Source organism: Formica exsecta, unplaced genomic scaffold (genome assembly GCF_003651465.1).
Source record: "Formica exsecta isolate Colony F162 unplaced genomic scaffold, ASM365146v1 scaffold82, whole genome shotgun sequence".
Classification (NCBI taxonomy): domain Eukaryota; kingdom Metazoa; phylum Arthropoda; class Insecta; order Hymenoptera; family Formicidae; genus Formica; species Formica exsecta.
The window spans coordinates 1,910,778-1,922,456 of NW_021853592.1; the positions used below are offsets into that span (position 1 = coordinate 1,910,778).

The 11,679-nt window shown below is 31.8% G+C and overlaps 4 protein-coding genes across 6 annotated transcripts in view; 2 read left to right on the top strand and 2 right to left on the bottom strand.

The window, feature by feature from the left end:
* The window catches only part of LOC115244401 (protein mono-ADP-ribosyltransferase PARP16), a 3,929-nt gene extending 3,149 nt beyond the window's left edge, over positions 1-780 (bottom strand). Inside the window, exon 1 of the mRNA XM_029821998.1 lies at positions 654-780. The gene's annotated coding sequence lies outside the window, so the exon portion shown is untranslated. The remainder of the gene's footprint in view (positions 1-653) is intronic.
* A 173-nt stretch (positions 781-953) lies between these two features.
* Positions 954-7,886, top strand: LOC115244398. The gene is given in 20 exon segments (XM_029821992.1): positions 954-1,253; positions 1,452-1,567; positions 1,930-2,055; positions 2,138-2,286; positions 2,352-2,677; positions 2,750-2,880; positions 3,004-3,534; positions 4,079-4,303; positions 4,386-4,597; positions 4,681-4,944; positions 5,062-5,206; positions 5,296-5,665; positions 5,741-5,935; positions 5,937-6,012; positions 6,081-6,251; positions 6,329-6,518; positions 6,620-6,818; positions 6,907-7,045; positions 7,112-7,290; positions 7,436-7,886. Coding segments are annotated over 20 exon segments (4,170 nt in total). The 5' UTR covers positions 954-1,158; the 3' UTR covers positions 7,767-7,886.
* LOC115244404 (ERI1 exoribonuclease 3) lies at positions 7,887-8,948 on the bottom strand. Of its 2 annotated transcripts, none has more exons than XM_029822004.1 (2): positions 8,839-8,948; positions 7,887-8,630 (listed from the first exon to the last, which is right to left on the bottom strand). In XM_029822004.1, exon 2 carries the CDS (start codon positions 8,606-8,608, stop codon positions 7,895-7,897), a length of 714 nt encoding a protein of 237 aa, XP_029677864.1. In that variant the 5' UTR covers positions 8,609-8,630; positions 8,839-8,948; the 3' UTR covers positions 7,887-7,894. The 2 variants fall into 2 exon arrangements, with proteins under 2 accessions (XP_029677864.1, XP_029677863.1); XM_029822003.1 differs by having other exon boundaries at positions 8,718-8,938.
* A 157-nt stretch (positions 8,949-9,105) lies between these two features.
* On the top strand, positions 9,106-11,600 carry LOC115244399 (transmembrane protein 39A). Of its 2 annotated transcripts, XM_029821993.1 has the most exons (8): positions 9,106-9,285; positions 9,362-9,873; positions 10,003-10,142; positions 10,236-10,334; positions 10,472-10,581; positions 10,656-10,908; positions 10,996-11,203; positions 11,284-11,600. In XM_029821993.1, the coding sequence occupies exons 2-8, from the start codon at positions 9,544-9,546 to the stop codon at positions 11,536-11,538; spliced, it is 1,395 nt and encodes a 464-aa protein (XP_029677853.1). In that variant the 5' UTR covers positions 9,106-9,285; positions 9,362-9,543; the 3' UTR covers positions 11,539-11,600. The 2 variants fall into 2 exon arrangements, with proteins under 2 accessions (XP_029677853.1, XP_029677854.1); XM_029821994.1 differs by having other exon boundaries at positions 9,106-9,873; positions 10,475-10,581.
* Positions 11,601-11,679: the final 79 nt, after the last annotated feature.

Here is an 11,679-nt window from a genome sequence, read left to right on the forward strand (position 1 = left end):
GGAAAGAGAGAGATAAACAACCATATTGAGTTCTTTAATTTCCTCGTATAGGGACATTTAAACATTCCATATACTCAACTATCTAGTATATTTGTCTTTATTTATCATGTGTAGATAAAAAGATTTATTTATCATATGTAGATAAAAATTCATATAGATCACACGATATATCAGTTCTACATATATTAACAAGATAACATATTTTGACAAGTTTGACAGTTTAATAATTATCACAAAAGAAGTTGTGTGATAACGTTTATAAGTATTATAAGATTTGAATGGGACAGAGTTAAAAAAGAGTTAATAAAAAGTTAAATAAGAATAAATCGCTTTCATAACAAAATATTTGATGAAACACTGTAAACAATTTTTTAATTTTAAAGAGCAAAAATTCAAACTCCGCAGATTAAAACATTGAAATTAACGGGATTATTAATGGATTAAAAGGGTAAATTATTTAATTGATTTTTATCCATTCACTTTTTACATTAAAGATGCGAAAATATTTATAAATATTATTTAGAAATTTATAAATATTCAGAATATTAATCCTTTTTCTTTCTCTTTTTTTTCTCTTTCTATGATTACGATTGTATGACGATATAAATTGATTTATCGTAAAATAGTTTCTGCAACATCTGTGCAATACTTACGATGTCCAATATACATTTTCCGGTGCTTGATTTGCAACCTTACCGTACACTAGAAACGATTAGCGTTTAACGAACCGCGCAATGTGCACGTGAGGTATGTTTATTTTCGGGATGGATTGATTATTTTCGTCTCACAAGAAATTTATCACAAAAAAAATAACGAACGTGTCTCCAATGTTTTTCGGGACCTGTGCCATATACATCCGTCTTCTATTTGTTTCCGCCGTCTTCGTTTGTTCCTCATAACGCTTCTCTTTACGAGCGTCGTAAACAACGTCGCGTCCTTCAAGCGCGTATCCAATCGTCGATGACATCCGAAATTTTTCAAATTTGAACCACAAAATCGATTCAACTGTCGCTGTTTAACCTTTGGGAGAGAGTTCGGCCGAGGGTTTCGCCAAAGATCCAGATGTGTTGAAAAATTGTTCAATCGTTCGTCTCCCAAATTATTTTATTCATCGGACCTTTACTGTGTTCCAAAGCGCGAGAAACAAAGGATTTAACGATGTTCACGCCGATCAAAGGTTATGGCGTATTTAGTGACACGATATTAAATACACCTCAACCGCAAGCATCATCGACAGTTCGGAGAAAAAGCCCGTAAGTTTTCTCAGGCGTCTCCTTCTTTACGAATTTTACAAAGTGTTCGATTAAAACTGACGTTCGATTGAGAGTCATCGTCTCTCTCTTTCTAGTATTATGTTTTACACTTAGAGATGATAAATCACTTGAATTTCAGTTAATCTTAAGTAATTTTTTTTTTATACGATAATTAATCCTAAAGATATCTCATTTCAGATCGGAAAGCAAATTTAGCGACGAACCTTGCAAAGATGAACAAAATGTACCATATGAAAAGGAGCTGGCGCGGAAAGAACAAGACTCCTCGTTAGGTCTTTTGCGTGACATGTCAAGTATGTGTATATGACTTTATTCTAAAAACATTAAATTTTGACCTATATGTGATTTTTAAATGTTAATTATCATCATCAGAGGTATTTTGTTACTTGACACATTTATATCTAGATGTCTTTTTCAATATATCCTGTTTTAATCTTTTATATTCTTATATTCTTATAATCTTGGTTTTATTTTCTTAAAAAACTTCTCTTTTTGTTATAATCATGTTCTAAGCTTTTTTATGATATAAGATTGAGATTAAATCCAGGACCTGCCAATTATTAAATAGTCCCTCTTAAAACTGAGCCACCTGTCATTATCTTTAAAATTATATTAATAATATTGCTAAAGTTGCAATGTGTGATATTGTTGACAGTTCTAACAAATATGACTGTAGCAGAGAATGAGCAGAAGAATTCCCCAAATACGGATGCAGAGCTTGAATATGCCAGGAGACTTCTGCAGAAATGCAGCGACACAAAAAACTCTTCTCTAATCATAGGTAAATAGAAAAAAGACAGATATATGAAAATTTATTCATATGAATTTTATTATGTGTTTATAATTGTGCACAATTATTTTAGATACAAATAAAGAAAATAATGCCAATGTACAAAATGTAACGGGCAATTTATCTGTTTCAAATTTTACTTTGCCAAATGAGCCTTGTATGCTTGAATCAGACCAGGAGTGCAACATTAATCGCTTGACAAATGAAGTCAGTGAAACTAATGTAAGTATTTGTAATTTAAGAATTTTATTTTAAAGTCAAAACATTTTACAAGAGATAAATTTCAGGTTACTTTTGATCCTAATGAAATAACGGCGCGGTCATCTGATGTCGACAATAGTGCAAAGAAACAGTGTCTTTTAAGTAAATCTTTCAATGGTATTAGCTTCAGTACAGACGAAATAATGGCACAAGTAAATAACGAAATTATGAAACAACTCAATAATGATGAAAACTTTTTATCTGGATCAAAAATGGCTGAACAATTATCAGTTGATGAAGCTCATTGGCAACAAGATCGTACATATTGTATGCCAGTCATGAGTACAGAAAAGCAGGAATTAGATCTCACTTCCTTTTCTGGTATCATTGGACAGCTGGATTTAACAGTAGAGTATGTTTGTTACGAAATTATTGTATTTAATTTTGCTAAAATATATGCAATAAGATAATGTATAAATCACAGATCTTGTGCTGGACAGAAACTATCTATTGGCCAATATTTTGAACGTAAATCTGCTGATATAGGAATATTAGGGAATAATAAACAAGTAAGACCAAGTTTTGATCTTACTTTGGAAAATTCCATGAAAAGAGGTAATTTGGAACCATTAATTGGATCGACTATCTTGACAGATGATATATAATTATATTATTTTATATATTAAATTTTTTTCAAAACACCAACACATTGTATACAAAAAAAAAAAAATATTTTAGCAACAGCAACATTATCTACAGAATCGAAGGAGGAACATACATTCGTTGCAAATGCAACAAGGGACATGGATAAAAATAATATCATAAGTTTAAGCACTATTCTTAATACTTTACAAAACGTTGATAGCGGTACGCCACGGCGATTAGTTGACCAGATTTTAATGGCACAGAAAAAGAAGAAGAATAGTCTAGTAATGCAAAACAATGCAGTACAAGAAACTTGCATATTGCCTTCCGACAGAAAGTCTATGTTAGCAACGCCTACTGGGAATTTCAACAAATTTGATGAAGATATTCTAGAGAATCTTTCAGTCAAGTTATCACTAGACAGTAAAACTAAAAACGTAATTAAAAGTGAAACCATTAAAGATGAAACCATTAATGTGAAGCAAGAGCGTTCAAGAGTATCGTCATTTGCTTCAAATGAAAATACAAATGCAACTGAATCTTTCACGAATATATGTAAAGAAAAAATATTAAAAGAGGAAGCAAGTAATAAAAGTGCAACTTCTTTATCTAATCAAGATGCAGGTTTGTAAATTGGGATTTCTTTCTTTGACACACACACATTTACTTTATAAAAATCTACATTTTAAATATTATTATTGATTTTATTACAAATATAATATTTCAATATATATATATATAATGATTTAATATATATTTATATTGTAAAATAAGCCACTCACATTCCCATATCACAGTATTTTTCCTGCTCGTCTAGATATCTAGATTCCACTTTGAAATCTTACAATATATATGATAAAATCATGATTCCTCAATAAGCAATGATTTCTAACAGAAACTTTTTTTTTTTAATTTGTATGTAGATCCGGACTTTGCGATAGAAATTCACCAATCAGTACAGTATCTGGTGTAACTGTAGCGGGAAATACAATTCCAATCAAGTCGACACATGCTGCTCTAATATGGAATAGTGTAAAAACAGGAAAGANNATATATATATATATATAATGATTTAATATATATTCTAATATTTTATTTTAAATATTTTACTGAATATGTAAAAAAGAAACTTGACATGATATATTTTAACATTTATATATATAAATAGGAGTACAAGCATCACATGCTACATTGTTACAAAATTTTAAATTGTCATCCAATGACAAATTTACTTTATTATCCCATGTACCTGAAGTGGATTTAGAAAGTTATGATGAAAGTTACAATGATTTGAATATACAAAGAAAAGAAGTGATAGAAGAAATTTCTAATTACATGATGGATCGAACATTTTTTATAAATATAAATACAGAAATGCAACCAAATTTAAACAGTATAATTTATTTAATTATTAAAAGTAACTTTCTTCTGTAATAAAAATATGATCTATGACAATTTCGTAAATTTTTTTTCAGGTAATGTTGTTATCGGGAAGAATACAGAACAATTGTGCAATTGCATCATTGGCATGACGAGTGAAGTTAATATTGAACTTCTAAATCATGGGGACAGATGGATCACATATTCCTTAAAATTAAACGAAGTGCTAGGAGATATGCAGAATATTGAATTAAATATACCTCAAGATGAAATTTTAATAAAGCCTAATGGAGCACAATCCACAAAGGTACATTTCAATAACTAATAAAATATATAAATAGATAAAAATTCTCTTCTATTTATCAATAATTATTCGATTACTACTTACAGATCAAAGTGAAAGTGATACAAATGTGCAAACAAATATTTGTAGCCTTAAATATAATCTTAATAGATATGGTAACAAAATCGAAATGGTATATGAAGCACATGATCTGTGTTAACCCAGAACAACTTGAACTTGAGATTATATGCGACTCTCATAAAGAGGAACTCGATTTTCAATATATTACAAAGAATTCAGCAAAAATTCTACCCATAATATTTCACAACAAAAACAGTATTGATGTGCCTATTAAGCTTTCTATATTACATGTAAGATTATATTATATCAAGAATATCAAAGTACAGACCACACTACACACACACACACACATATATAGAGTGGAATAATATGCCGAAAATTGATTACTATGTTTTTAATTATTATAGGATGGGCCGAAAATGTTTAGCATTGATGGTACTTTCGATAAATCAGTAGAGCTAAATGAATCTCACGATGTACTTAATCATCTAATATTAAAATCTCACGAGAAGTTTACTGCTAATATAAAGTGTGAACAATCTACAGAGATAGGTAAATATCTTCTTCACACAGAGGAGTGTATGTATTCTTTATACATGTGTGATTTACTGTTGAAGATATGTAAAATTTTTGTCAAATAGATTTTCCGCAAAAACTGCAGTATTGGAAGAGCAAACTAATTATACATGTACAATGCAACGATGGCACTGTTCTACTCCAGAAAGAAGTGCCCCTTTATGCACAGATGGGTATCTGTAAAATTCAAATCGTTGATACAGAGGTACCTATAATTGTTCCAAGACAGCAAGGCAAGTTGCTAAATATCATTAATTCGGGAAATGTGACAACACACGTATCCGCTACTATCGTACCTGTTGAAGGATATCCAAACGCAGCACAGAATTTTACTGTAGAACCGGATAATATATTCTTACAAGTTGGGGAAAGAAGCTCGTTCTCAATTGTATATAAACCACAAATTTCAGATACAAGCTCTCTAGATAATGAAAGGTGACTATTTCAGTTTATCAAAATTATACATTTATGTTTTTAACTTATTCTGTTATTATATATTTTTCTGTGCAGATGCGCAAGAATTAAATTAGTCGCTGGTAACAATGTTTATTTTTATATCGTAAATACCGAACAAATATTGGAACCAGAAAAGGAAAATTATTTACGTTGTCATACACCCAGTAATGCTGTATCTCTAAGTCCAGCAACATCACCACAGAGTGTAACCTCTAGCAGGTTAGTTTATATTTCTATATATATATATATAATTTACAATCCGTAACACGAGTAATAATAAGATTAAAATTCAAGTAGACATATGGGATGACAATAAGAGTTTTAAGGTATATTGTTAAATCTAAAAAAAAAGTTATGATTGAAATTCCTATCAACGCAAATATCTATGTTATAGTTTCTTGGAGATAGACAAACTGTCAGTACAAGCATGGTAATGGCAATGCACCGTCAAGAGCTTAAAACACTTGCTGTTAGTTTTAGTCCATATCATACAGGTCCAGTAACCGGAAAAATCACTATCAAACATTATACGAGAAATAGCAGCGATTCTCAGCAACACAAAAAAGTGTGTATAATGTATGTTTATAGGACATTTTAACAAACTTAAAAAAGAATATTATTAAACATTTTTTATTGTAACAGATACCTTTGTATGGATATGGTGGGTACAGCAAGATGAAAATTTCGAATATATTTAAAGATGCAAATGGGAAGATGGGATTATTATCACTTGGTACTTTGTATTCTGAAACAACAGTCTTGTCTAAAGATATTATACTACAAAATATTGGAGACTTACATTCATTTGCTAAAATCAAAGTTATACCAAAAGGTTTGATTAAATTAATTTTTTTTTTCTATTTTAATAACCATTACACATATATTTTAAATAAATTATATAAATATATGTGTATATATATTTATATATTTCAGATATTTCTGTAACAATGTATTCTAATTGGCATGTAAAGCCCCAAGAATTGATTCTCAATCCTAAAGAGACTCGACGAGTGACGATAGAATTCTATCCCAAAAAAGAAGATTTCGCGAGATTACAATGTTCGGAGGTGTCGCATGTTGCAACAGTAAATGTCACATATGGAGATGAACCGACCCGCTGGCGAATACGCAGGTAAAAGATGAGCGAATATATCTCAAGAATTGGCATTTGTTAGCATTAATGTTTATTGCAAACAAAATCATATTTTCTGTTTTTCTAGATTGTATAATAAAATAAAAGAATCAGATAATTCGGCTGAAAGTGAAAATGAGGCGTTAAAAAATATTGTGCATTCTATATGTAAAGCTTTCCCTGGGGAGCAACTAGCTCCTGGTTTATTATCGATTCGAGATTCCATTGTAAGTATACAACTTTTATATTTTTCATTATTATTCATATATTAATCATAACAAATATTTAAATAGCAAAACCTGAATGATCTTTGCGCTGGAGTTCATCAATATGAAATAATGCTTACTGTGGAAGCATGTGCCGACGATACTTTGCCTGTTCATTGTGATGCTGATGAATCACAGATGTTCTATACTTTAAGTGATACTACCCATATAGACAGTGGAGATGGAGCAAGTTTTTATGCTTCTCAGTAAGAGATTTTTTATTTATTTGTATATGTATATTTTTCTAGTATATTATTATTGTACAAAATCACACAAATAGATGTACAAGTTACGTCTGATAAGATATTAGCTTACACGAATTTCTTATTAAAATTATATTTTATTACATAGAACTATGGCAGACTATGAAACTCGGCGTCCCAGATTGTCAGGAGAACAATTCACTGTAACTCCGTCCACCGTCATTCTTTATCCTCCAGTAGAGAACGAGGCAACTGTGACTATTCTTAGCTTATTTAAAGCGGCTGAGCCATTCCAAACCAGTCTGTCAAATTCGAATTTCAGTGTTGTTCCCACAGAAGGAATGTTACCGAGCAGAAAAAGCTTTTCCTTGAAGATACAATGTTCGCAAAGGATAGAACATAATATGCAAGCTATACTTGAGATTTATACGGAGAATAATAAACAAGACGTGTTGATTAAAGCCATAAGACGACCGTAATTTAGATATATAATTTTATAATTAGAATATTTATTTATAATTAATGTAATTAATGAATTTTATATACAAAAACGATATTTTATTAATTTAGAACCGATTTTTAACAAACTATGTGTTTTCTTTTTTTTTTATATTGTTACTCCACTCCGTTTATGATTACTTAAACCTAGTGCAGAATTAGTTAACGATGAAGTAATTTTAAATTGTGTGTTATATTTGTCTTTTAAAGCTTGTATTATGGAAACTATATTTTTCACGTCATCAATCCCCGAATGTAAACGCCCTTGGAATGGAAGATCTAATCGCGTAAGCATGTCCTTTAAATTCCTTGGATAATATCCAGTAGAGTCGCAAAACGTATGCTTCAATTCTATCCATCGTTTGAATTCATCTGGCAATGTAATATTGTCCAAATTACACTGATTTGGTAGCATCACCTTTAGGTCCCAATTGCCACATGTTACAAATGAACTTTTATCACTATTGTCAAAATATTCTCCCTCGATTAACCACTCGCGGAATCTCGAGAATACATCCGAGAAGCAAGGTTGATTGTCCACAGTCTCCTGCATAATTCCTGTCAATTCTGTGCAGAATGGCGTAAGCTTAGGATGGATTCTAGGTTTAATATAGGCGTGAAATGTATCCTTTATCTTCCAATTGCTGGTAGACAGTGACACACACGGTAATTCTATGATTTCCTGTGGGTTGAGCACTGTGTGTCTGTCGCATGTAGCTTCAAAGTCCATTACTAATAGATAGTCAAACTTTTGCACTACTTCCTGGAAACGATTTACCGTCGTTCTAGGATATCTTCGGAGAACTCGATGAGCCATGCTCATTATTCATACGAGCGAATTATGCCTGTACAATTTCAAAACAATGTTTAGATTGTTTAACGTTTAACTTGTTGATCAAGATATTTAATCCTTTAGTAATTTAATTACTTGCCTTTTGTTCAATCAATTGCGTGAAAAAAAATATATAAGAATTTGTAAAAATATATAAAAATATCATATGCAAAGGATTATTAATAACAATATTCTTAATAATATTAAAATTGCAAGATTACTTGACACATATATCACGTGTATTTATCGAAGATGGCAAAATGATATCAGCAGAGAAAGAAGCCTGGGATTTGGGAGCAGGGAGCCTCTTAGCTTTTCTTCTGGCTACGGTCGGGAAAACGCTACAAATGCTTCGAAGCGTTTGATTGACCAATCAGAACAAAAAGAGTAAAGATTTCTTTATTCTGATTGGTTAATGCAATGCTTCGAAGCATCTCTAGCATCTTCTCGACCGCAGCCTTTGACAGTATATTATTAGACGGCGCATGCTCATCTCGCTGTATTCGCCTATGAATTTCTTAACCTTGAAAAAAAAAACATTTTGTAACTCTTTTTGTCAACATTCCGCGAACGGCGATTTCAATTTTTTAAACTCTTGTCTTTACGCGAGAAAGCATCGAAGAAGTGTACTTTCGTCAAGATCTAAGTGGCGCGGGTTGAATATCCCGGTATAAATGCGAGAACTCTCGAGACGCGTATTATCTTTCATCATCATATTCTCATTATCATGTGTTTTGTTTACAGTGACATAATGAACATGTCAGAAAAATTACGACTAGAGAGAAAAAATTGTCCTTGATAGAATACGTCTCTTGAAACCAAAGATTGCTTTTGCGACACACGTATTTGTCATGTGCAAAAATCATTGGGATAAAGGAGCTTGTGTCTTTCGAATGTCATAAGGAATAAATAAATGCATATGAAAAATGCCTGGTGGCAGACGAAACGCTGCCGGTCGAGCTGGCCCGAACGGCAGATCCGGCAGTAGTTATGCTGGGTCTGCGAATGTTAATGGAAGGAGTAACAGCGGAGAAAGAGCGATCGGAAGTAGCGTGGACGATAAGAAGATCGACGAGATTTATGGCGGAAAATCTCTGGCACCGAAGCACGTTCCTATACCCATAGTGCCGGTTGACGGACAATTGACTTTTGAAGCTTTATCTTTGGCCATCTCAATTGTCGCAGCTTGTCTGCAACTGCTTAATCTATATAGAACTGTATGGTGGTTACCATATTCGTACAATAATTATAGTATGGTACGTTATTTTTATATACATACAGAAATTTATATATATGCACTAGCATTTTTATATATCTTAAAAGATATAATCGCAGATTATATATTGAGATAATTAAAGATATCCCAAATTATGCTGATGTTTCAGAATTTTTATTTGATAGATCCTTACCTACTTATATTTATTTTTACGATGATGGCACGTAGATTTGTTTATACATTATTACGTCAATTCATTGATATGTCGTTGCCAGTTCGATGGTTACCCGCAATCCAAAAGATTATGAGGTATTGTATTGATTCATCACTGGATAATTTATATTTAATAAAGTATGTGAGACGATATTAAAATATTTTAATATTTATGTAACTTTATTTCAGAATTTCTCTATTAATTACTGTGATGAGTATATTGTGCTGGTGCCTCTATCACATGGCTCAGAAGCATAACTCTATGAAGATCTTTTATTTGTGTTATCCGTGTGTTTCTCTTTTTATCATATATTAGTATATTAAATAATATCTCATATTATTCTTATTATATGTTAACAATTATATATGATTGTAATTAAAGTAAGAGATAGGAATATTTTGCTTATGACATGAATTTGTTCTAGAAGATTGTCGGTATATTTTGTCATGTTTGGAATAAGCGCAGCACCATTTTTCGATATTTCTTCAACATTCTCATATGGAAAGGAGGACCGGAAAACAAAATATCTATTAGGCAAGTGTCACGTCACACTTCCATCTGTTATTCACTTCTGAAGTTTAATGTGATACCATTTTTCTCGTGCGCAGATAAACCTTTACACAATTGCTCGCTAAATGCGTCAGCCATCCGGGCGGAAGTATTCACCTTGAGATCCGATTTTAACCAACGGTTAAAGCGAGCTTTGTTCTCATCCTCCGGTAGTGCGTACGTTTGCGGAATCGCGCCCATCATCTTCGTACCACCGTATTTACATTTCAATATACCATGGGTGGTGCAGCACGTAATTTTGTTTTGGTTTGGACGGATAAGCGCATGCTTTGCTCAGTTTTATCCTGTCAGGTGAATATACTCTTTCACCTGTAAGAATTATTTTCCTAGCCAAACCCACAATTCGAGAATACACGTACGTCGTTTATTTATTTTTAGATATTGTGATGTACTACATAGGGCAGCACTGCATTTAGGCCGATGGGTTAAAATAGAAAATCGAAATAATCACATTTACGCCCAACCGTGGAATGATACGGTATTGTGGCCGCACGGATCGATCGTAAGGCATAATCGAGAGATTTATCGTTCCGAAGGTTTGTGTACAGCAGCGGAACCGGGTAATCTAAATCACTATAGATTCCATGTACGATCTTATATTATTGCCGTGAATAATGAAAATGATTATACTCAATATACTAATTGTTATTCATCTCTCTCGCATAGGGCTTATTCTATAATCCAACAATGTTGCTATGTTCACTATTGGGACTGCAGTTGTTATTGGTGGGCGTTCAACTGCTTATTTTATTACGGATAACCGAATGGTATCAAATACTTTCAATGACACTGTTACTAGTTATAAATTATTATACTCTGTTCAAAGTAGCAAGGGATTATTTAATATGCTGGAAAGTATATCGTGCTGAACAAATAATTCATGAGAAATCTCAAATGGTTGTAAATCCAGTTGCTCAATAAGATATAAAAAAAAAAATTTCTCTGCAACATTCATTTTATATTATTTCTATAAAATTTACTACCAAAATAAAAAAATAAAAAAAAAACTTTAATTATACATATCAATGTAAAAAGATTTACATGAAAATTTTAGAACTTGCA

Bases quoted from the DNA above. Each gene is read 5' to 3' on its own strand.
- LOC115244399 (XM_029821993.1), top strand. From the start codon at position 9,544: ATGCCTGGTGGCAGACGAAACGCTGCCGGTCGAGCTGGCCCGAACGGC. The intron at 10,335-10,471 runs GTGTGTTTCTCT...AATTTGTTCTAG, and splicing joins ATCTTTTATTTGTGTTATCC to AAGATTGTCGGTATATTTTG. The intron at 10,582-10,655 runs GCAAGTGTCACG...TCTCGTGCGCAG, and splicing joins GAAAACAAAATATCTATTAG to ATAAACCTTTACACAATTGC.
- LOC115244404 (XM_029822004.1), bottom strand. From the start codon at position 8,608: ATGAGCATGGCTCATCGAGTTCTCCGAAGATATCCTAGAACGACGGTA.